The sequence below is a fragment of the Rhinatrema bivittatum genome, chromosome 3, assembly GCF_901001135.1.
Source record: "Rhinatrema bivittatum chromosome 3, aRhiBiv1.1, whole genome shotgun sequence".
In the NCBI taxonomy this organism is placed as follows: Eukaryota; Metazoa; Chordata; class Amphibia; order Gymnophiona; family Rhinatrematidae; genus Rhinatrema; species Rhinatrema bivittatum.
In genome coordinates, this window is record NC_042617.1 from 227,603,144 (window position 1) to 227,628,284 (window position 25,141).

Consider the following 25,141-nt stretch of genomic DNA (forward strand, 5'->3'; position numbering starts at 1 on the left):
CATCGCGGAAAGATTAAATGATTTCTTTGCTTCGGTGTTCACTGAAGAGGATGTTGGGGAGGTACCCGTAATGGAGAAGGTTTTCATGGGTAATGATTCAGATGAACTGAATCAAATCACAGTGAACCTAGAAGATGTGGTAGGCCTGATTGACAAACACCCCAGAGTTCTGAAGGAACTAAAAAATGAAAAAATGAAATTTCAGACCTATTAGTAAAAATTTTTAACTTATCATTAAAATCATCCACTGTACCTGAAGACTGGAGGATAGCAAATGTAACCCCAATATTTAAAAAGGGCTGCAGGGGCGATCCGGGAAACTACAGACCGGTTAGCCTGACTTCAGTGCCAGGAAAAATAGTGGAAAGTTTTCTAAACATCAAAATCACAGAACATAGAAAAACATGGTTTAATGGAACAAAGTCAGCATGGCTTTACCCAGGGCAAGTCTTGCATCACAAATTTGCTTCACTTTTTTGAAGGAGTTAATAAACATGTGGATAAAGGTGAACCGGTAGATGTAGTATACTTGGATTTTCAGAAGGCGTTTGACAAAGTTCCTCATGAGAGGCTTCTAGGAAAAGTAAAAAGTCATGGGATAGGTGGTGATGTCCTTTTGTGGATTGCAAACTGGCTAAAAGACAGGAAACAGAGAGTAGGATTAAATGGACAATTTTCTCAGTGGAAGGGAGTGAACAGTGGAGTGCCTCAGGGATCTATATTGGGACCCTTACTTTTCAATATATTTATAAATGATCTGGAAAGAAATACGACGAGTGAGATAATCAAATTTGCAGATGACACAAAATTGTTTAGAGTAGTTAAATCACAAGCAGATTGTGATAAATTGCAGGAAGACCTTCTGAGACTGAAAAATTGGGCATCCAAATGGCAGATGAAATTTAATGTGGATAAGTGCAAGGTGATGCATATAGGGAAAAATAACCCATGCTATAATTACACAATGTTGGGTTCCATATTAGGTTCTACAACCCAAGAAAGAGATCTAGGCGTCATAGTGGATAACACATTGAAATCGTCCGTTCCGTGTGCTGCGGTCATCAAAAAAGCAAACAGAATGTTGGGAATTATTAGAAAGGGAATGGTGAATAAAACAGAAAATGTCATAATGCCTTTTTATCGCTCCATGGTGAAGACCGCACCTTGAATACTGTGTACAATTCTGGTCGCCGCATCTCAAAAAAGATATAATTGCGATGGAGAAGGTACAGAGAAGGGCTACCAAAATGATAAGGGGAATGGAACAGCTACCCTATGAGGAAAGACTAAAGAGGTTAGGACTTTTCAGCTTGGAGAAGAGACGGCTGAGGGGGATATGATAGAGGTGTTTAAAATTATGAGAGGTCTAGAACGGGTAGATGTGAATCGGTTATTTACTCTTTCGGATAGTAGAAAGACTAGGGGGCACTCCATGAAGTTAGCATGGGGCACATTTAAAACTAATCGGAGAAAGTTCTTTTTTACTCAACGCACAATTAAACTCTGGAATTTGTTGCCAGGGGATGTGGTTAGTGCAGTTAGTATAGCGGTGTTTAAAAAAGAATTGGATAAGTTCTTGGAGAAGTCCATTACCTGCTATTAAGTTCACTTAGAGAATAGCCACTGCCATTAGCAATGGTAACATGGAATAGACTTAGTTTTTGGGTACTTGCCAGGTTCTTATGGCCTGGATTGGCCACTGTTGGAAACAGGATACTGGGCTTGATGGACCCTTGATCTGATCCAGTATGGCATTTTCTTATGTTCTTAACCAGTTAATTCAATGATTTACTTAACTTAAACTAAACTATCTAGTACCACAGAAAAAACACCTCTCAAGACTCAGCCTGGGTTTGCGGCTTCTCTTTCTTCCACTCGTGGTCACCTCAACAAGACTGAGATTTTCAGTCTTTAGGATAAACTTCCCTGTCTAACGCTATAAATCTTACTTATCCTAATAAAGTTTTCTCCAGCTGTGGCTCTGCAAGATAAAAACTTAAAGCAGCAGGTTTCCCTTTTAGAGTAGAGTAGAGAGAAAGCCAGCTGGCAGTGGAAAGAGCATGGTGGTAAGGAAAAAGACCATCATGCCCCTCTCCCTTAAACAGAGCAGCCAAGCAGGCAATTCCATCTTCCGTCTTTTCCAGGTCCAGTCTGGGTCGCCAATTGTGGTTCATTGAAAATAAGAACATTTAAAGCCATTAGCTGTAAAGATTTTTATTAAAATGCTATACAATAATATACATTAACGGGTAAATTTTTAATCAGCCATGCATGTAAAAAATGGGGGTTACATGCGTGACCGGGCCTTGCCCGTGCTGCACGCTTTTTCACAGGGGCCCGGCCACACGCGTAATTCCCGTTATGTGCAGAAGTGCTGGACCAAAGGGAGGGGCGGGGCTGGACGCGGCCGTACAGCAGCCATTTGCCTCTGCTGGGAAGCGTGTGCCAGCAGTTGGCTAGTATGCGCAATTTGCTTCTGTCCAATGGAGCAGCCCCCAGGAAAAGGATTCCCGAGGTCACAGTGAGCAAGACAGGCTTCGAACTCCACAGCCTCAGCTTCCAGAGGCCCCTGCACCCCTTGCAGCAGAAGAGGACCGGAAGGCTCATATGCATACTGTTCCCAGTAGCCCCCTGAAGAGGACTCCAGAGGTCATAGGTGTGATCCAGGCTTCAAACTCCACAGCCCCACCTTCCAGAGACCCTTTCACCCCATGCAGCAGAAGAGAACCAGAAGTGAAACATCTCAATCCAGTAGGACTATTGAGAGGAGAAGATCATCTTGCAGGTGGCTGAAGAGGATCGGTAAGTATCGCTTTGAGAAATCTTAGGATTTAAAACATTTGGAAAGAGGTGAAATAGTGGGGTATATTCTTTAGAGTTTGTGTGTGTTTGAGATAATAAGCAAGCCAGAGGGAGTTACATCTAGTGTCTGTCTTTCCATCCCTTCCACCCACACCTAATTTATCCTTTGATTTATAGGCAAGAGACACTTTCTTATTAAAAAGCAATCAAGCTCTTATCTAAATGACATTTTTGCACCAACCCGTACTAAGCGTTTAATCATCCCCTTGTAGGTCACTACCAGAGTAATAGTGAATACACCAATAAATTTAAAGGACTCTAATTATACGAATTTCTACTCCCATAGCAACCTAAACTTAACTAGCACTCAACAAAATTAAAATGAAGGCAGCAGTCCAGTAGCAAGAGGGGGGCCTTCCAGTCTTTTGCATCAAATGTCATATGTATGATTTTTTACCCACTGGTGAGAGGTTGTATGAGTGTGCCCAGTACAAAGAACTCCTGGCTCTCAGGCAGGCTTAGAGGGGCTAAGGCAAATAGAGAGGTTTATAGATGAGACTTTAGGGGCACAGTAGCCAAATGCCATTCTGGCAACCCTGGTGCTGCCTTGGAGGAGGATGGTCTCCTGGTCGGAGAGCATCATCCTTGTGTAGCAGGAAGTGATCCTGAAGCAAGGACCTGATCTCCAGGTGATGTATTGTCCTCTTGCACCTAGGACGAGTCTTCTGGGATTGCTGCCCAGGAGGAAAGGGTTAGGTCGGCCATCATAGCTGGTGATTTGATTATTAGAAACGTAGAGAGCTGAATGGCTGGTGGACAAGAAGACCGCCTGGTAACTTGTCTCCCTGGTGCAAAGGTGGTGGACCTCACATGTCACCTAGATAGGATTTTAGACAGTGCTGGGGAGGAGCTGGCTGTTGTGGAGCATGTGGGCAACAGTGACCTAGGAAAATGTGGGAGGGTAGTTCTGGAAACCAAATTTAGGATTTTAGATAGAAAGCTGAAATCCAGAACCTCCAGGGAAGCATTCTCTGAAATGCTCCCTATTCCACATGCAGGTCCCCAGAGTCAGGCAGTATTCTAGAATGTCAATACGTGGATGAGACAATGGTGCAGGGAAGAGGGATTCAGTTTTCTAAGGAACTGTGTAACCTTTTGGGTAAGGGGGAGTCATTTTTCTGAAAGAATGGGCTCCACCTTAACCAGAATGGAACCAGGCTGCTGGCACTAACCTTTAAACAGGAGATAGAGCAGCTTTTAAACTAGAACAAAGGGGAAAGACAACAGTCACTTAGCAGTGCATGGTTCTGAGGGAGGTATGTTCAAAGGATACTTATGAAATAGAAGAGTTAGGGCATCCCAACAGAGAGGTTCCAATAAAAGCAAAAGTAGTCCATGTACCTATAAATAATCACCTGAGCTAAAGGATTCTAAATTATCCCTGTTAACTGAAAAGCAGGTTGTTAATACAAACAAAAAACACACTTTGAAATGTCTGTATGCCAATGCCCGAAGTCTAAAAAGTAAGATGGGAGAGCTAGAGTGTATAGCAATGAATGATGAGATAGACATAATTGGCATCTGAGACCTTGTGGAAGGAGGATAATGAGTGCGACAGTGCTATACCAGTGTACAAATTATATCGCATTGATAGGGAGGATGAATTGGAGGGGGGGTTGGTGGTTTATGTCCAGGAGGGCATAGAGCCCAATAGGATGAAGGTCATACAGGAAACTAAATTCACAGTTCAATTTTTATGGGTAGAAATCCCATGTGTGTTGGGTAAGAGTATAGTGATAGGAGTATACTACTGTCCACCTGGCCAAAATGATGAGATGGATGATAAAATGCTAAGAGAAATCAGTAATAATGGGAGATTTCAGTTACCCCAATATTGACTTGGTAAATGTAATATCAAGACAAGATAGGAAAAGTTCCTGGATGGAATAAATGACTGCTTCATGGAGCAATTAGTTCAGAAACTGATGAGAGAGAGAGCTATTTAGATCTAATTCTTAGTAGAATGCAGGATTTGGTGAGAGGGAACAGTGGTGGGACCATTTGACAATAGTGATCATAATATTATCAAATTTGAACTAATGACTGGAAAGGGGTCATAATATGTAAATCTACAACTAAACTTTCAAAAGGGAAACTTTAATAAAAGGAGGAAAATAGTTTTAAAAAAAGATACATGCAGCTGCAAAGGTTAAAAGTGTACAACAGGCGTAGACATTGTTTAAAAATAACATCTGAGAAGCGCAGTCTAGATGTATTCCACCTAAAGGTAAAAGGAAGGCCAAACGATTAGTGGCATGGAAAAGAGGTGAGAGAGGCTATTTTAGCCAAAGAAAATTCTTCAAACATTGGAAGAAGGATCCATCTGCAGAAAATAGGAAAAAGTAAGCATTGTCAAGTTAAATGTAAAACACTGATAAGACAGGCGCTAAGTAAGAGAGAATTTGAAATGAAGTTGACCGTAGAGGCAAAAACTCATAAAAACTTTTTAAATTAAAACCGAAGCAGGAAACCTGTGAGGCAGTCAGTAGGACCTTTAGATGATTGAGGGGTTAAAGGGGTTGTTAGGGAAGATAAGGCTATCGCAGAAAGATTAAATTATTTCTTTGCTTCAGTGTTTCTTAAGGAGATACCAGCTGGGGAGATATCAGTTCTGAAGACGGTTTTAAAGAGTGATGATTCAGATGAACTGAAACAAATCTCGGTGAACTTGGAAGATGTAGTAGGCCAGATTGACAAACTAAAGAGTAGCATATCACCTGGACTGGAGAAAATTCTTTTTCATACAACGCACTATTAAACTCTGGAATTAATTGCTGGAGAATGTGGTTAGAGAATTTAGTATGATTGGGTTTAGAAAAGGTTTGGATAAGTTCCTAAGGAGGCATCCATATACTGCTGTTAATCAAGTTGCCTTAGGGGTAGATTTTTAAAAACAGCGCGATCGCATACTTTTGTTTGTGCAGCAGGCGCAAACAAAAGTACGCTGGATTTTATAAGATACGCGCATAGCCGCGCGTATCCTCTAAAATCCTGGATCGGCGCGCGCAAGGCTGCCGATTTTGGGCAGCCGGCGAGCGCCGAACCGCGCAGCCTGCCTCCATTCCCTCTGAAGCCGCTCCGAAATCGGAGCGGCCTCAGAGGGAACTCTCTTTCGCACTCCCCTCACCTTCCCCTCCCTTCCTCTACCTAACCCACCCCCCCCGGCCCTATCTAAACCCCCCCCCCTTACCTTTGTCCGTAGATTTACGCCTGCGAGAAGCAGACGTAAATCTACGCGCGCCAGCAGACAGCTGGCGCGCCGTCCTCCGACACGGGGGCTGGTCCGGAGGCCTGGACCACGCCCCCGGACCGGCGCCACGCCCCCGGTCCCGCCCACGAAACGCCGCGCCCCGCCCCCGAAACGCAGCGTCATTGGGTCCCCATGCCCCCGACACGCCCCCTTCCAAAAACCCCGGGACCTATGCGCGTCCCGGGGCTCTGCGCGCGCCGGCGGCCTATGGAAAATAGGCGCGCCAGCGAGCAAGGCTTTTAAAATCCGCCCGTTAGGGATTAGCCACTGCTATTACTGGCATTAGTAGCATGGAGTCTATTTAATGTTTGGGTACTTGCCAGGTGATTATAACCTGGATTGGCCACTGTTGATAACAAGATGCTGGGCTTAATAGTCCCTCGGTCTGACCCAGTAGAGCAACTTATGTTCTAAATTATGGGAATTGCACCAGTCTCCATGGGTCCAGATATCAACCACCGATATACCTTGGGTATCCCAGGACGACAAACCCTTCTGCTTTCCAATCTATGTTGGCTTCAGCAATCTTTGAGGAGGAGCTGAACAAGAATATCCAGCAGGCATTGGACAGAGAAATGTGTAGAGCATTGGTGCATCAGTATCGATGCAGACCAGTGTCCAGCTGATAGTGGAGACCTTTCAGCCACCCAGCAGACGGTACTGATGTATTTTTCTTAAGGGGGATGAAAATTGATGTCTGCCACACCAGTGATGATTTCTAGCCCATCTTAGGAGGAAGCTCCCCAAGACACAAGAGTTCATTAGAGTCTAGGGCTCAATAGGCAAGTGCTCCCCTCTCTGAGGCCTTATCTTCTAGCTGGTTGAGATCCAATCCCCATACCAGATATACCAGTTGAGTTCAGATTATGAGCATCTCTATGGGTAGGATTGCAGATATGAGGAATCAAACAGGTCCCTTCACCCCCTTTCCTCCATAGAAAAGAAGGTCTATATGTTAGGACCTCGCCTTTGCTGGCTTCATTTAGAGAATGGTAGAGGCCATTCCATTTCCTCTGCAGAAGGAGGATAAATCCAGAAACAAAACAAGCATCCTCCAGTTTGTGGAGCTTCCTAAGGAGATTGTGGAATTCCCAATGCATGAGATCCTTCAGAAAGTACAAATGAGTAATTAATTTAAATTTTAAAAAAAATATTCTGCCTCTCTTGACGGGCCACTTCAAATGTGTAACCCCTTTTTGTGGCTCTTGTGAACTAGAAGGTGGATGCGATATATTGAGCCCAGAAGGCTCCTGGATTTGAAAAGCAGCGGCTATTGCACCATTCTGTATTAGCTGAATCCATTCTCAAAACGGTCATGGCCAATTGTGCGGTGCCCCTGGAGAAGGATTCTCGCACCTTGAATTCTCTTAGGAAGAAAGAATTTCAGGATGCTATGCTCATAAGAACATAAGAGCTGCCATACTTGGGTCAGACCAAGGGTCCATCAAGCCTTGTTTCCAACAGTGGTCAATCCAGATCACAAATACCTGGCAGGATCCCAAATATTAGTGTGTACTGCATTTGCCCATGGAGAAGCAGTGGCTTTCCCCAAGTCTATCTAGTTAATAACAGTTTATGGGCTTTTCCTCTAGGAACTTATCCAAACCCTTTTTAAACCCAACCTCGTTAACTACCTTTACTACATTCTATGGCAATGGATTTGAGATCTCAATTATACATTGAATATGTGCTTTTCAGTAACTTTATGAAGTATTCCCTAGTCTTTTGGGGGTCAATTTTAGATTCCTGACATTTGAAGTTAGGATTCTAAATTGGCCTTTTTGAAAATGTGTTAGGGCTGAATACCTAAATTTAGGATCTTAGTTTTTACTAGGCACCTAAAATTAAGAACCTAAAAAGTGGATGGCTTCAGGAGTAGAATTAGGAGAGGAAAACAAAGTTAGGAGATTAACACTAATTATCAGAGCTAAACATCTAACTTAGGCCTGGATTGGAATCCGGCGGTAACGGGGGCAGTCCTGCGATAACCAGCAGCGATCGCACCTCCGCGGTGCGATCGCTGCCGGCTTTCGTGCCGAATAACTACACCAAAAAGGTGTAGTTATTCAGCGTGAAACTGGCGGCGATAAGGAATCTTACTTTTCGCCACCAGTGATGGTCTGCAGCGTTGGCCCTGGTGCCGCCCCGACTCCTCCTTTTCCGGGGCCGACTCCGCCCCGATCTAGCTATCGCACACGAAAAGTCCCTTTTCGCGTGCGATAGCATTAGAGAATGACCCCCTTAGGAACCTAAATCAATAGCAAGCCTAAATTTATGTGAATTTTCAGCTGAAACTTAAGGCCCTAAGTTCAGCTGAAAATAAGTTAACTTAAGGTCTTAAATTTTTAGGGGCTCTGCTTTCTAGAATTTCGGCCCCTTTATGTATCCGTCAATAAGCAGGCCTGAAATAGCCATGAGAAGTGATGACATCATCCAGCAGTACCAAACGAACACTTCTGTCCAAGCTTCCTGAGCATGTGTGGGAATGCCCACTCAGGCATTGCCTCATGAGCCCCCTCAGTTTTTTTTTCATCCATGTAACAACACAGTCATGTACTTATTTATTTATTTACGATTATTTGTATTCTGCCTATTTCTATCTATTTATTTATTTATTTATTTATTTATTGTTTTTATATACCGGGGTTCCTGTATAATATACATATCACCCCTGTTCTAGGAGGATTCCAAACATCAACAATGTCTGGTTGCAAACAATAATACAAACATCAATAAAAACAGTAAAAACATTAAAACACAAAATAGTAAGACCTGTCAACATAGACTAAAGTAAATCATACAACCCTAGCAAATGCCTCTCTGAATAAATGTGTTTGTAGCAGCCTTCTGAACATCTTATAGTCACTTTCATCATGCAAGGGCAAACTATTTCATAAACTTGGGGCAGCATTAGAAAAGACATGATAACATGTCTCCTTTAAATGGACCTTTCTTTTATTAGGAATTTCCAATAGAAATAAATGCTCAGAGTGCAGTGCCCTTGAAGATCGATACCATGCCAGAGAGCCTTTCAGATGTGAAGGGCTACCTTCATGTAAAACCTTAAAAGTTAAAGTCAGTATCTTAAATTTTATTCTTTGCTCAATAGAGAGCCAGTGTAGGGATTTCAATACTGGCGTGATGTAATCCTTTAGAGCACAACCAGAAACCAAACATGCAACTGCATTCAAAAGGAGCTGTCAAATGGCACTTGGGGAGACATACATAATAAGGTGTTGCGATAATCAGTGGTTAAGGCAAAAGATTGAACTACCACTCTAAAATCACAGAGGTCTAATATCTACTTTAAGCACCATGGTTTCTTAATTTAAATAACCCTTTTTTATAACAGATCTCAGTTGTTTATGGAATTTAAACGAAGGATCAACGAGAACTCCTAAATTGCGAATTACACTAGCGAGATAGAAGTACCATCAATAACTAAAGAAGACATCGACAGTTCGGAGGCAGCATGTCATATTAATACAGCTTTTTTTATCCAGGTTTAGCAAGAGGCCATTTTCACCTATCCAATGTTTGATCATGGTTAAAGTCCAGTGCACCTGGGAGAGTGTCTCAGGCACTCCTACTGAAACTGAAAACAGAAGCTGTATATCATCAGCATACTTCTCTCTCTCATATTTTTTTTCTGATAATCTATACCTTCTCTGTCTAAAAGTTGCCTCGCTGCTTCAGCAGCCCCCAAACATCACTTTTCAGTGCTACTTAAAAAAAAAAAAAAAAAAGGGAAGAAAAATAGAAGAAAAGATTTCTTCTTAACAGTGTCATTTTAAGTTATTTTAAGGACTGTATTTAAGGACTGTATTTGCAGAAGAAAAATTATGGACATGTGATTTGTTACGTTTATCTGGGTCCTGACCATGAAAAGGCTAATTGTTATAATTGGACAGATGCCTCCCCGTACATCGAAGGCAAGGGCTTACAAAATGGAGGAACTGCAAAAAGTTCAGAGAAGCCATTGTCTGTCCTCCTCCCAAAGTGCAGTTTCATCTGCCTCACAGGAAAGGGAGCTGAACAGGAGCTCCTCCAACATCTCCCCCCATCAACAGAACTGGGCGAATCTTCCAGGTCACGTAGACACAGCTGACTTGTCCAAATAAGAGGCACCAGTTTACGGAGCACTCTGTATCAAAAAAGCCATAGATGCTCTAGTGCATCAGTACTGTTGATATATGGACTGCCGTTAGCACACTCAACTCCATTGGCATCATTAACGCTTAAGGTTCCATCGGTGCTGTTGATGCAAAAATTATCTAGATATCGTTCCTTGACACTTTTACAGTTAGAAGTGTAAATAGGAGTTAAACAAAAGAAACAATTAAGTTTTCTTTTACCTGTAAGGGGTATCCTGTAGTGTCCTGGCTGGACGGAGATACTTTTGGCTGGGGCTGCGCAACTGGGGCTGGGCAACTGAAAGCAACTTTGGGCCAGTTTTGAGTACCTTGGTGTTCCGGGTTCAGACCGTGCACACTGGCATTCTGCCCAGGGGCTCTGACCTGGGAGGGCTAACCTTACTGAGATCTATACTGGGGGCTACCTGAGGAGCTTATTGCCTGCATGCACCCAGGACTACCTCGGGGACTTACCCAAAATATTCTGCACAATTACTGGTATAATACCTGGGGGCTTGAACCCAGGAGCTTATTCCCTATACAAATAGCCACACACAATTACTGGGATTATACCTGGGGCCTTGAACCTAGGAGCTTATTCTCTACACAAACTTTGATCCAGTACATCACGGTGCCAGGTATTTAGGAAAGTAAGTTTATTTGAGAAATAGGAGGATAGAACAAATAAAATCAGATCATACAGAAGTAGTAATGGTAGATAAAAACAATTGCTACATTATATATAAAAAGCTTACATGTTTCCAAAGTCAGCCTCTGCTATCACGTCCAGAGTGTGCTCTCCCTCTCTCTCACTGTTATTTTCCCTTATACATTACAATGCTTGGGAAAGCAGTGGAGTTCCCTCCAAGTTCTTATCAAATTTCAGACGCAGCTGTGTGGCCTTCATTCTTTCTCAGGCTTTAGTAAAAGTTAATTGCTTGCTTTCTCATCAGAGACCTACTGGAATAACTAAAATAAACAGGCTCTTGTCTGTTCATAAACATTTCACAGTGCAAAACAGTAAATAGGAGCTCTCTCAGAGGTTGGCCTGTAGCCTTCAGACTAGTCTGTGTCTGGGTGAATACTCTGATTATCCCAGGACAAGCAGGATGCTAGTCCTCACGTATGGGCGGAAAACTTTCTGTCAAAGTTTCTAGAAACTTTTGACCGGCACTCTGAGCCCACTGAGCATGCCCAGCATGCCATGATATTCTCAGCCACAGGGGTCTCTTCAGTCTTCATTTTTCCACGCTGCTTTTGGCATCGCGGAGCAGGAGCCTGTGTGAGTTTTCTCACACATTTCTGACTAAAAAAAATCAGATTTAAAAGTGATAATTTCTCTCTCATGTCGGGGTCTCCCGCGTTAACACTGGCTGGTAAGTTTTTTCTCATTCCGACTCTTTTGAGTAAACGCATTTTCTTCACATTTTCATCGATGGCTGTCGACGGAAACATGGCCACGGGATTCAAAAAATGTCCCAATTGTAATCGGACCATGTCCATTATGGATCCACAGCTCGAGTGTGTACTTTGCTTGGGCCAATCATACAATGTAACATCTTGTCCAAAGTGTGCCGAAATGACCGCTAAAGGTCGGAAGGCGCAACAAGAAAAGATGGAACACTTGTTCCATCTCCAACTTTTACCTTCTCCATCGACGTCCACTCAGTCATCTCCGGCCAGAGTTTCAAAACGACTAATTCATAAAAAACGTCGTCCAGAAGGTTCAGGGGATCGTTCATCACCGACCCCATCCGTGGCATCGACTAGGTCAGCGGCGGAACATCGACCGAAACATCAGCATCGACATCGCCCACCCATCGATTCCGGAGGCTCTACTATCCCCGGAGAAATCGACCGCCAAACGGCCTTGCCTGCAGGAAACACCGAGGCCTTCGATGCCGAGGCGTTCACCTCCTCTTGATGTGCCAGCCATCGAACCTCCACAGGGCCATGTGGAAGGACTGATAACACCTCCACTGCCACCACGTGTAGCTGCTCTGCCTGCACCAGCTATCACGGAGGAATTGAGAGGATTTATCCGCCAAGTGGTGCTACAAGCGTTACAGGAACGCCGATGTCTATGCCGGCACTCCCGCCGATGCAGTGCCTGCACCAATGCCACTACAGACACGGAAGCCGGTGACTGCACAGATACCGAAGCCTCTTCCGATGCTGAAGCCTCTACCGACGCCGGTACCCGGACCAATGCCGGAACCAGCCCCGACGATACCGATGCCATTGCCTGGGGCTCCAGGCCAACCGGAATTGGCGTTATTTCAACTACTGATGGATAAATTTGACGCCATCGTCCGTGCTTTTCCACCGAAATCTGTCCCATTTAAACCAACTGAAGAAGTTCCTGGACAGAGGCCTATTGATGATCCTCAGCCAGGGCCTTCAGGACTTTTTTGACCACCGAGGTCTTCTCCCACTTCCCCCTTGCAGAGAAGACCCATATGACTCTTGGGAAGACAAGCGTTCTGATACTTCCTCCGAAAGCTTCATGTCTGACCCTTCTCCTCCGGAAGGCAGGAAGAAATCTCCACCAGAGGACTTGTCCTTCACTAATTTTATCAAGGACATGGCAGACACAATACCATTCAACTTGGTGTCTGAGGAGGACACGAAACAGCAGACTTTAGAAGTCTTAGTTCGTAGATCCTCCAAAAGAGGTCCTGGCCATCCCTGTCCATGAGGTACTTTTAGAGTTGCAGCATAGACTCTGGGAACATCCATGCTCGGTTCCACCTATTAATAAAAGAGTGGATACCACCTATCTTGTCCAAAATGTTCCTGGTTACCAAAAATCACAGTTGCCACATCAATCAGTTGTGGTTGATTCGGCACAAAAGAAATCCAAAAGAGTAAGACCTCATTACTCCACTCCTCCTGGAAAGGACCATAGATTCCTGGACTCCTTAGGCAGGAAAGTATACCAAGGAGCTATGCTCAATTCAAGGATTAAGAACATAAGAAAATGCCATACTGGGTCAGACCAAGGGTCCATCAAGCCCAGCATCCTGTTTCCAACAGTGGCCAATCCAGGCCATAAGAACCTAGCAAGTACCCAAAAAACTGTCTATTCCATGTAACCATTGCTAATGGCAGTGGCTATTCTCTAAGTGAACTTAATAGCAGGTAATGGACTTCTCCTCCAAGAACTTATCCAATCCTTTTTTAAACACAGCTATATTAACTGCACTAACCACATCCTCTGGCAACAAATTCCAGAGTTTAATTGTGCGTTGAGTAAAAAAGAACTTTCTCCGATTAGTTTTAAATGTGCCCCATGCTAACTTCATGGAGTGCCCCCTAGTCTTTCTACTATCCGAAAGAGTAAATAACCGATTCACATCTACCCGTTCTAGACCTCTCATGATTTTAAACACCTCTATCATATCCCCCCTCAGCCGTCTCTTCTCCAAGCTGAAAAGTCCTAACCTCTTTAGTCTTTCCTCATAGGGGAGTTGTTCCATTCCCCTAATCATTTTGGTAGCCCTTCTCTGTACCTTCTCCATCGCAATTATATCTTTTTTGAGATGCGGCGACCAGAATTGTACACAGTATTCAAGGTGGCGGTCTCACCATGGAGCGATACAGAGGCATTATGACATTTTCCGTTTTATTCACCATTCCCTTTCTAATAATTCCCAACATTCTGTTTTCTTTTTTGACTGCCGCAGCACACTGTACCGACGATTTCAATGTGTTATCCACTATGACTCCCTTTCTTGGGTTGTAGCACCTAATATGGAACCCAACATTGTGTAATTATAGCATGGGTTATTTTTCCCTATATGCATCACCTTGCACTTATCCACATTAAATTTCATCTGCCATTTGGATGCCCAATTTTCCAGTCTCACAAGGTCTTCCTGCAATTTATCACAATCTGCTTGTGATTTAACTACTCTGAACAATTTTGTGTCATCTGCAAATTTGATTATCTCACTCGTCGTATTTCTTTCCAGATCATTTATAAATATATTGAAAAGTAAGGGTCCCAATACAGATCCCTGAGGCACTCCACTGTCCACTCCCTTCCACTGAGAACATTGCCCATTTAATCCTACTCTCTGTTTCCTGTCTTTTAGCCTGTTTGCAATCTACGAAAGGACATCGCCACCTATCCCATGACTTTTTACTTTTCCTAGAAGCCTCTCATGAGTAACTTTGTCAAACGCCTTCTGAAAATCCAAGTATACTATATCTACCGGTTCACCTTTATCCACATGTTTATTAACTCCTTCAAAAAAGTGAAGCAGATTTGTGAGGCAAGACTTCCCCAATCACCCTTACCTAACTATATTTTTCCTTCAGGCTAGCAGCATCTCTCCCAGGCTTGCGTCCTCTCCCAGGATTGCGTCCTATCAACTATATTATGATGCAATTCCAGAGGAATCTTTGGAAGCAGATACAGGAACTTTCCAACTCCCTACCTCAGCAGTACCAAGAGGCAGCTCAGGCCATAATACACAAAGGACTTGAAGCTGGAAAGCACGAAGTCCGAGCCGCCTACGACAACTTTGAAACAGCTTCGAGAGTAGCAGCCTCAGGAATAAGTGCATGTCGCTGGGGAAAAACTGGTGGATTTGCCCTGCATAGGTGACAACCTCTTTGGGTCAAAAGTGCAGGATGCTGTGGCCCAACTGAAAGAACATACAGAGACCTTGCGCCAACTGTTGTCAGTTCCGCAAGACTCTGCTATATCATCGTCTCGCCGTCCTGCAAGGAAGGAATCTCGAAAACCTTTCTACAGGCAGAGACGTTACTACCCACCAGCATCTAGGGGTAGATCTTCTCGTCCGCAGCAAAGATCTCAAGCCAGACAGCCTAGAGCTGCTAGGCCCCAACCTCCACCGCGGACTGGACCAGCTGCAGGTTTTTGAGGCCACCACCAGAGACCAAAGCCATCTCCACAATCCACAACCTACCAGTAGGAGGCCGAGTTTCCTCCATCTACACTCATTGGTTACAGATAACAACAGACCAATGAGTACTCTCAGTAATATCTCGAGGCTACCAACTCAATTTTCTCTTAACTCCAAGAGACTCTCCTCCAAAGCCTTTTTCGTTACACGAAACTCACATAATTTATCTACAAGCAGAATTATTCACCCTTCTGAGAGCCAGAGCTGTAGAACCGGTGCCCCGGACTCAGCAGGACAGAGGATTCTACTCCCGTTATTTCCTCATTCCAAAGAAAACCGGAGACCTACGTCCAGAAATCTTAACAAATTTCTAAGGAAAGAAAAGTTCAGGATGGTTTCTCTAGGCACCATGCTTCCCCTTCTTCAAACAGGATATTAGCTTTGTTCTCTGGATCTACAAAACGCTTACGCTCACATTCCTATATTCCCTCCTCATCGCATATTTCTGCGCTTCCTGGTGGGTCATCAACATTTCCAGTACAAAGTACTACCATTCGGACATGCCTCAGCTCCCAGAGTGTTCACAAAATGCCTGGCACTGATTGCAGCAAACTTACACAAGGAAAGTGTTCACGTTTTCCCTTATCTAGACGACTGGCTCATCAGAAGTCAATCTCAACAAGGAGTTCTGGCTTCTCTCAACCAAACAATTACTCTACATCAATCGATGGGGTTTCTTATCAATTATCAAAAGTCCCATCTCAATTCCGTCTCACCTCCTTCAATTCATAGGAGCAGAATTGAACACCATCCTCTCAAAAGCCTTTCTACTCGAGGATCAAGCAGTAACACTTGCCTTGTTGGCAAACTCGCTACACTCAGAGAAACAAGCAACAGCTCATCAGTTTCTCACTTTACTAGGTCACATGGCCTCCACAGTTCAAGTCACTCCTATGGCCAGACTAGCCATGAGAATAACCCAATGGACAAGATCACAATGGATCCAAGCCATTCAACCACTGTCCTCTCCAATTCAAGTTACCCACCAGCTATGTTCATCTCTACTTTGGTGGGCAAACAAGGACAATTTGCACAAGGGCCTGCCCTTCCAACAACCAGTCCCACAAATAACTTTAACTACAGATGCATCCACCTTAGGTTGGGGAGCTCACATACACAATCTCCAAACCCAGGGTACTTGGACAAAACTCGAAGCAACATATCAAATAAATTTCCTGGAACTTCGAGCTATACGTTATGCTCTGCATGCGTTCAAGGACTGCCTCTCACACAAGACTGTTCTGATTCAAATGGACAATACAGTAACCATGTGGTACCTGAACAAACAGGGAGGTACGGGCTCGTATCTCTTTTGTCAAGAAGCCGCACAGATTTGGAACTGGGCCCTGACACATTACATGTTTCTTCAGGCCACTTATCTAGCGGGCATCCACAACGTAGTTGCAGATTGCCTCATTCGTCAGTTCTAACCACACGAGTGGTCCCTAGATCCCTTAGTAGCGACCAGGATATTTCAGCGTTTGGGGGCAACCAACAATAGACCCTCTTTGCATCACACCTGAATCACAAAGTGGACAAGTTCTGTGCTCTACACAGACAGAAACACCAGCCGGCCAAGGACGCCTTTGCACGCCCTTGGAATTCAGGCCTTCGATACGCGTATCCTCCGATACCGCTAATAACCAAAACTCTAGTGAAGCTACAACAGGACAAGGGGGCCATGATACGCATAGCCCCGAATTGGCATCGACAAGTATGGTTTCCCATACTTCTAGACCTCTCAATCAGAGAACCAATTCGCCTGGGTGTAGCTCCCACTCTCATAACTCAGGATCAGGGCAAGTTGCGCCATCCCAACCTTCAATCCCTATCCCTGACAACATGGATATTGAAAGCTTGATCTTACAACCACTCAATCTTTCAACTCATGTCTCTCAAGTGCTTATAGCTTCACGTAAGCCTTCCACACGAAAAAACTATTCTTCGAAATGGAAAAGGTTTATTTTGTGGTGCACGGCAAAGAACATTGACCCTCTCTCCTGCCCCATAACAGGGGCAGGAGAGAGGGTCAATGCGGTTTACACACAAATCTGTGTTTGGACCCATCGTTGTGAAGTTGTTTTATCATCGTTGGCACATTATCTGATTTGAGTGGATCAAACATTATTAATGATTTGAATTTTGGAGCCCCTGAGGCAGCGGCTAGAAGGCCGCGAAACTCGGCCAGAGTCGGGCAGTTTATCTGGAACGTCTCTGCATCAATAAAGTATTTGGAAAAGATAACGGCATCTATTCCTTTTGTGTTTCACCTGACGGTATCATAGATCGCCTACCTCTTTGTTTTCTTAGAGTACACTTAAGTGCAATCTCGGCTTACCATAACAAGATGGGAGATGCACCAATATCCATACATCCTCTTGTCAGTAGATTTATGAGAGGTTTAATTCACCTTAAACCACCAATTCGGCCACCTGTCACAGAATGGGACCTGAATCTGGTCTTAACAAGGCTCATGCATTCTCCTTTTGAACCCATGACTTCCTGTGATCTTAAATTTCTCACATGGAAGACTATCTTCCTCATGGCCATTACATCAGCTAGAAGGGTTAGTGAGTTACAAGCACTTGTCACGTACTCACCCTATACAAAATTCCTACATGGCAGAGTGGTTCTCCGTACACATCCAAAATTCCTCCCCAAAGTAGTTATGGAATTCCAATTGAACCAATCCATTCCAGGCAATCCACCACCCCTTTCCGTGAAGAAATACTTCCTGACATTGGTTCTTAGTCTTCCTCCCTGGAGCCTCAGCTCGTGAACTCTGGGTTCTGCTGATTTTTTTCTGATGGAAAAGGTTTGTCGTTGTCTTTGGATCATTAAAGTTTTTCAAGTATCTGAAAGTCTGAATCATATCACCCCCTGCTCCTCCTTTCCTTCAGGAGTACATATTAGATTCTTCAATCTCTCCTCGTATGTCATCCGATGAAGACCCTCCACCTTCCTGGTTGCCCTTCTCTGTACCGCTTCCATCTTGTCTTTGTCTCTTTGTAGATAACGGTCTCCAGAACTGAACACAGTACTGCCAGGTGAGGCCTCACCAAGGACCTGTACAAGGGGATAATCACTTCCTTTTTCTTACGCGATATTCCTCTCTCTATGCAGCCCAGCATTCTTCTGGCTTTGCTATCAGCCTTGTCGCATTGTTCGCAGACTTCATATCATTAGACACTATCACCCCCAAGGTCTCTCTCCTGCTCCGTGCACATCAGCCTTCCCCCCCCCCCCCCCCCCATCGAATACAGTTCATTCGGATTTCCACTCCCCATATGCATGACTTTGCACTTCTTGGCATTGAATCTCAGCTGCCATATCTTCGACCACTCTTCCAGTTTCCTTAAATCCCGTCTCATTCTCTCCATTCCTTCCGGTGTGTCCACTCTGTTGCAGATCTTAGTGTCATCCGCAAAAAGACAAACCTTACCTTCTATCCCGTCCGCAATGTCGCTCACAAAGATATTGAACAGGACCGGTCCCAACACCGATCCTTGCGGTACACCACTTAAAACCGCTCTCTCTTCAGAGAAAGTTACATTTACCATCACACATTGTCTTCTGTCCGTCAACAAGTTTGCAATCCAGGTCACCACCTCGGCACTCACTCCTAAGCTTCTCGTTTTATTCACCAGTCTCCTGTGCGGAACCGTATCAAAAGCTTTGCTGAAATCCAAGTAGATGACATCGCGCGCTCTTCCTCGATCCAATTCCTTGGTTACCCAGTCAAAAAAGTCAATCAGATTTGTCTGACAGGATCTTCCCCTGGTGAATCCATGCTGCCTCTGGTCCATCAATTTCTCCGGACTATAGATAGTTCACTATTCTCTCTTTCAACAGTGATGCCATTACTTTTCCCACCACCGAAGTGAGGCTAACCGGTCTGTAGTTACCAGCCTCCTCTCTGTTCACACTCTTGTGAAGCAGGACCACCACCGCTCTTCTCCAATCACTCAGCACCACTCCCGTTTCTAGGGATCTATTGAACAGGTCACACAGCGGACCCGCCAGCACATCTCTGAGCTCCCTCAGTATCCTTGGATGAATCCCATCAGGCCCCATGGCTTTGTCCACTTTCAGATTCTTTAGCTCTTCCCATACATTTTCTACTGTAAAAGGATTTTCATCTATTCCACTGCCCTCCAGTTTCTTGTTGTGTAGAGATGGTCCTTCTCCAGGGTCTTCTTTAGTGAACACAGAGCTGAAGTATTTGTTTATTATTTCTGCCATTTCTTCATCTCTCTCCACACATTGATCATTTCCACCTTTCAATTTCACTATACCACTTTGGACTTTTCTCTTTTCGCTGATGTATCTGAAAAATGTTTTGTCACCATTTTTTATCTCCTTGGCAATCCTCTCTTCCGCTTGACTTTTTGCCAACTTGATTAATTTCTTTGTCTCCCTCAGTTGACTCAAATATTGTTCTTTGTGCTCATCCCTTTGGGATCTTTTATATTTCTTGAACGCTGTTCTTTTAGCCTTAATTTTGTCAGCCACCTCCTTTGAGAACCAGATAGGTTTCATTTTTCTTTTGCTTTTCTTTACATTTCTAACATATAGAGTTAGTTGCCTTGGTGATTGCTCCTTTTAGATTGGTCCACTGCTGATCCACATCTCTCGTTCTCCCATCCTTTTAGTTCTTCCTCTAGGTACTTCCCCATTTCCTCAAAGTCCGTGTTTTTGAACTGTAAAACTTTGGTCTTTGTGGTTCTTTTCCATATTCTTTTAGTGATATTAAACCATACCGTTTGATGATCACTGGTGCTGAGGTGGGCGCCTACCTGGACATCAGAGACATTATCTCCATTAGAGAGCACTAAGTCGAATATAGTTCCTTCTCTCGTGGGTTCCAATACCATTTGTTTGAACAAAGTTACTTGCATGGCATCCACTATCGCTCTATTATTTTTAGATTCTGCAGATGGGATTTTCCAGTCTACATCTGGCATATTAAAATCACCAACGATCACCACTTCTCCCTTCTTACCTATTTTATGGATGTCTTCAACCAGATCTCTGTCCAGCTCTTCCTTTTGGTTTGGAGGCCTGTAAACCACTCCAATATAAATGGACGCTCCGTCATCTTTTTTTAGGTCGACCCATAGTGCTTCTTCCTTGCCCCAACTCCCTTGCAGCTCAGATGCTTGGATATTGTTTCTGACATAAAGAGCCACACCTCCCCCGTTTCTATCCACTCTGTCCTTCCTTAAGAAGTTATAGCCTGGTATTGCTATATCCCAATCACGAGATTCTGTGAACCATGTCTCTGTGATAGCAACAATGTCCAATTCTGCCTCCGTCATTAGGGCCTGCAGATCTGGGATTTTATTTCCCAAACTTATGAGCATTTGTGGTCATAGCGTTCCAGGTACTCTCTTTAAGGTTATTGCTTTTCCTGGACTCCTTATGAGACTTTAGTTGAGATTTGTTATTCACTTCACTCTTTCCTTTTGCAGTTGTGCCACTGATGACAGAGTTATTATTTAACAGTGTGTTATGTTTCAAAGCTTGTATTTAAAGAAGTCTGCACTTTTTATGGTTGTGAAGGATTTGTATATGTTATGAAATGAGACAAGCTAAACTAAAGTTCAGTAGAGTCATTGGCTAAGAAAAGCTTTATAGTGAGTGAATAATGTGTTAAAATCCTTTATAGCGTGCATCTTGTGGAGACTTGTTTTCTGCTTATCCTGTTGTCAGACTTTATTTAGGAAGTGTTGTATTATCTGTTTGTTTATAATCTTGGCTTTACAGATGGATCATGGCTTGGAGAATTTACAGACCATCAACATCACAGTATTACTTCAGATTCCCATACTAGTGGAAGTGAGTCAGATTGCATCAATGTACCAAACCAAAAACCTGCTCTTGGTGTACCAGATTTCTTTCCTGCTATGCAGAAAGCTTTTTTTGTTAGATTGAGTCAAAAACAGCAAGAAGAGGGTGAATCTAATAGAAATCCAATTCAGAAAACAACAAGCAAAGAGGAAGGTAAATTTTATCTGTTTATTCTGACAAATATGTGAAAACATTGTAATATTCTCTAAGCTGGGCTGGGTGCACATGTAACATGATGGAAATCAAAGACAGTAGAAATAAGATTGGATTGTTTTTTGGGTTGGTTTTTGTATGGCATGCACAACATTTCTAAATCTGTTCTTTTTATTCTCATTCTTCTTATTGGCTAATGGGGTGTTGGGAACTTCACCAACCCTGCTGCTCTAGCTGCCTGCTCCTCTAGCTGTTCTTTGGCTAGAAGGGCATGGAGAGTACTGCCCCTCTCTGTCCCTCCCTCACCTCCCAGTTCTTTCTGCTGTTCTCCATCCATGTTTGTCAACTTATGCAAGGAACTTGTCTGTTGCTAGGAAAGTTACTTGCATAAGTTGGAAAAATGACATGGATGGACATGGTCAGGCACGTAAAGCATTCCAGAGTATACATACTAATATACATAATAATTGAGAAATCCATATTTAGGGCCACTTTGCAAGATAAGTGACTCTGTTTGAATATTCGGTTGCATTCAGCAGCCGGCACTTATCCCGATTTACTTATATTATGTGCACAGATACTGACTAAGCCTTTGAAAATTTATCCGAAAGTACTTTCATTGTTACCAGAAATGCTCCTTTAATATTCTTCCTTTGGTGGCATAACTATACCTCCTTATAATTCTGGGTGTTTGATAATGAATCAGTTTAGTTTCTAATTTGATCATCAAAATATTATAAAATCTTTTAGAGTTTACTTAACTTCCAGAAACCAGAAAGTAAATGTTCAGGAAAAATTATTCAAAGCCCTTTGTGTTTGTGTTCAGTTTCAAATGTCCCATATCATGCAAAACAAAAATATAACTATCTTCATTGAGGTAGATAAATATATCCTGCTAACTCAGCTGGGTTATTCATGAGCGCACGCCGTGACCTGAGCGCTCGGATGGACGTCCGAGGTCACGACGTGCGCCTTCGCTGCTTGAGCGCCCAAATTGGACGTGCGTTCATGCACCTTCGCCGGCGGGGCTGCTGGAAGCCGCTTTCACCGCCGGCTGGCCCCGGGAGGCAGGGGAGCCACGGTGGGCGCCTCGGGAGGAGGGGAGAGAGGACTGGGGCTGCTGGAAGCATGCAGTAAGTTTACTTTATTTCTATTTGCTTTAATAACATGTCGAGTCGATTTTCGCCCTGTGCCTTGCTTCGGGAGGGGGGGGGAGAGAGGACTGGCAATCCCCGATGCCCAAGCGTAGGAGAACCATCCACTTCCTGGTACCTGTCATTTCAAATGTCATTTGAAATGACAGGTACCAGCGCACCCAGGATACTGTATAGGCGCTGTATAGCATTCTATACAGTAAAATGGATTGCGCTTCATGGACGCGCTTTGGGCGCGGCTTGCATTTTCGATACAGTATTTAAATACTGTATCGAGCGGTATGTGATCCGAACTGTGCGCTCGGCAAACGAGCGGGCGCCCGGCCCTGCCACACTTTTTCTTACGCGCCCTTACTGTATCGGCCTGCTAGTAAGGGCAAAACAAAAAACAAAAAAAACTAACTACAACCCCCCACCCTCCTGACTCCCCCCAAGACCTGCCAAAAGTCCCTGGTGGTCCAGTGGGGGGTCTGGGAGCAATCTCCTGCACTTGAGCCGTCGGCTGCCAGTAATCAAAATGGCGCCGTTGGCCCTTTGCCCTTACTATGTCACAGGGGCTGTTGTTTTATTAAAATTCTACAAAATAATATAAGGAATACTTTGAAGAGAGAAGCAGCATACTATGCAAAGCGCTCCCTCTTGTGATTTTACTGATAGTAAATCTATATATAGGATTTCTACACTTGTTTCATCCACCCCTAAACTAAATTACATAGTTGCCAAAATTTCTATGATTGCGTTTCTATTATAAACAAATAATATGAATAGACATGTTAATTTGCTCTCAGCTTCTATGCTAATTATTCTCATCTCTTATGTAGCTGATTATCTATGGTTCACAATTAGATGGAATGTCAACTGGCCTCGCATGTATTAAAAAAGTTCTATAACCTTGTAATTCAGCATCTTTTATCTAACTTAGTCTTTGTTTAGAAAAATAAGAACAAGGCTGAGTTTATAATGTTAGTACTTTCAAAACTGTTTATGATCCAAAATCAAAAAACTTAGGAGAACAAGAATAATGACTTTGTGTGGCATGTCAAAAAGTGTTCCACTGCTTCTTCACAGCTTTCATGTCTGTGATGGGGGCTTGTAAGCACCACAACACCAGTGCACGAGAACCCTCAGGAGTTGCTGTTGAGAATGTGGGAAAAACACCGCCCCCCCCCCCCCCCCCAAGCCGCTCCTGTAAACAAGGCAGACACAATTTATGTCGTTCAAAAGGCTCCTGGATTTTACAAGTTCCAGCTACCACACCAGTCTGTGGTGGTTGAATCTGCTTTCCAGAAGGCCAAGCGTTCCAGGACACATTCCTCGGAACACCTGGGAAAGGATCTTCAAGCCATGGATACTCTTGGAAGGAAGGTTTTTCGGGATGCCAAGCTTATTGCCCACATAGCGGCCTACCAGCTCATCTTGAGCCAGTATATGCGAGACATTCTGAAGAAAGTGCAGGATGTAGCTGAGCAGTTTCCTCAGAAGCAGCAAGACTCCTTCCAGTCACTAGTGACCAAGGGTCTGGAGTGTGGAAAATCCGGGGTTCAATCAACCTACGATGTTTTCAAAGCATCATTGAGAGTCTCTGCCATTGGTATACATACTCACCAGGCTGCGTACTTCTGATCTCTGTCCAGAAGCACGGGAATGACTCACTGATGTGCCATGCACTGGGGAGAATCTCATTGGAGATAGTGTTAAGGATGTGATGGCACAAATATGTGATCATAGTGTGATGCTCTACCAGCTCTCCGCTCCTACCCTAGACCCAACCTCCTGTTCTAGGAGGTTTTGGAGGTCGAGCCAGAGGAAGCCCATTTTCCACCTGAGGAGGCACTGTTCTCTAGTGATGTGCATTCGTATTTCCTGAATTAGGCAATTTCAACAAAATTCGGTATGGTTTGGGGGAACCGAAAAATGAAAATTTTCCAAAATTTTGGAAAATTTCATTTTTCGTGTTAGTGCATGCTAACTTTGCCCTGTTAGCGCATTATCGTGAGTTAGCGTGAACTAATATGAAAATCGGGCCGGGCCCCCCCCCAACCGCAGAAATATGAAATTTCCCGCGGGGGCCCTGAGACAATAGGGCTTAACGAAGCACATCTCTACTGTTCTCCGTCCCTTTAGTCCTGCACTTAGTAGGCCTCTCACAACCGTCCTAGGCAGCAGAGGGTGCCTAAGCTACAGGTGGGGTTTTGACTGGATTGCAGGGAGCATAGCCAAAATACCATTACCAGTGCTGGAGGTCCTCCCAGTTGGAAAAGGCTGCAATTCTATATGAATCAATGGCCCAGTATAACCTCGGATGAGTGGGTCCTCTGCATTGTCCGAAGAGGTTACAGATTAAACTTAATAGGTTTCCCACCAAATTTCCCTCCTAGCCCATCTTGGGGCCACTCAGCACATCAGAAAGTGCTACTCATGGAGTTCTCCTACCTCTTAATGGCTAGAGTGGTTGAGCCTGTTCCGCCAGGGCAGAGAGGGTGGGCATTCTACTCCAAGTACCTTGGTTCCAAAGAAAACAGATGGACTCCATCCCATCCTAGACCTAAGAGCTTTAAACAAGTTCGTAAAAAGAAAAAAGTTCAAGATGATTTCCCTGGGCATCTTGATTCTCTTTCTGCAAAAAGGGGATTGGCTATACTCTATGTCTAATGGATGCCTACACTCACATCGAGATGTTTCCTGGCACCTCCAGTACCGCATTCTGCCATTTGGCCTCGCATCTGCCCAGCGTGTCTCCATAAAATGCTTGGGCTTGGTGGCCCCACACTTGCACAGGCTTGGGGTGTGCATGTTTTCCTATCT

The 25,141-nt window shown here is 44.0% G+C and overlaps 1 protein-coding gene across 2 annotated transcripts in view; it reads left to right on the forward strand.

Moving 5' to 3' along the window:
* The window catches only part of ZC3H6 (zinc finger CCCH-type containing 6), a 645,204-nt gene that overhangs the window by 600,301 nt on the left and 19,762 nt on the right, over nt 1–25,141 (forward strand). Inside the window, exon 11 of one of the 2 annotated variants that reach the window (XM_029594264.1) lies at nt 20,946–21,182. The exons of the other annotated variant lie outside the window; for it this stretch is intronic. Within the exon in view, the coding sequence (XP_029450124.1) occupies nt 20,946–21,182 (237 nt within the window). The remainder of the gene's footprint in view (nt 1–20,945; nt 21,183–25,141) is intronic. 2 annotated transcript variants of the gene reach the window in all.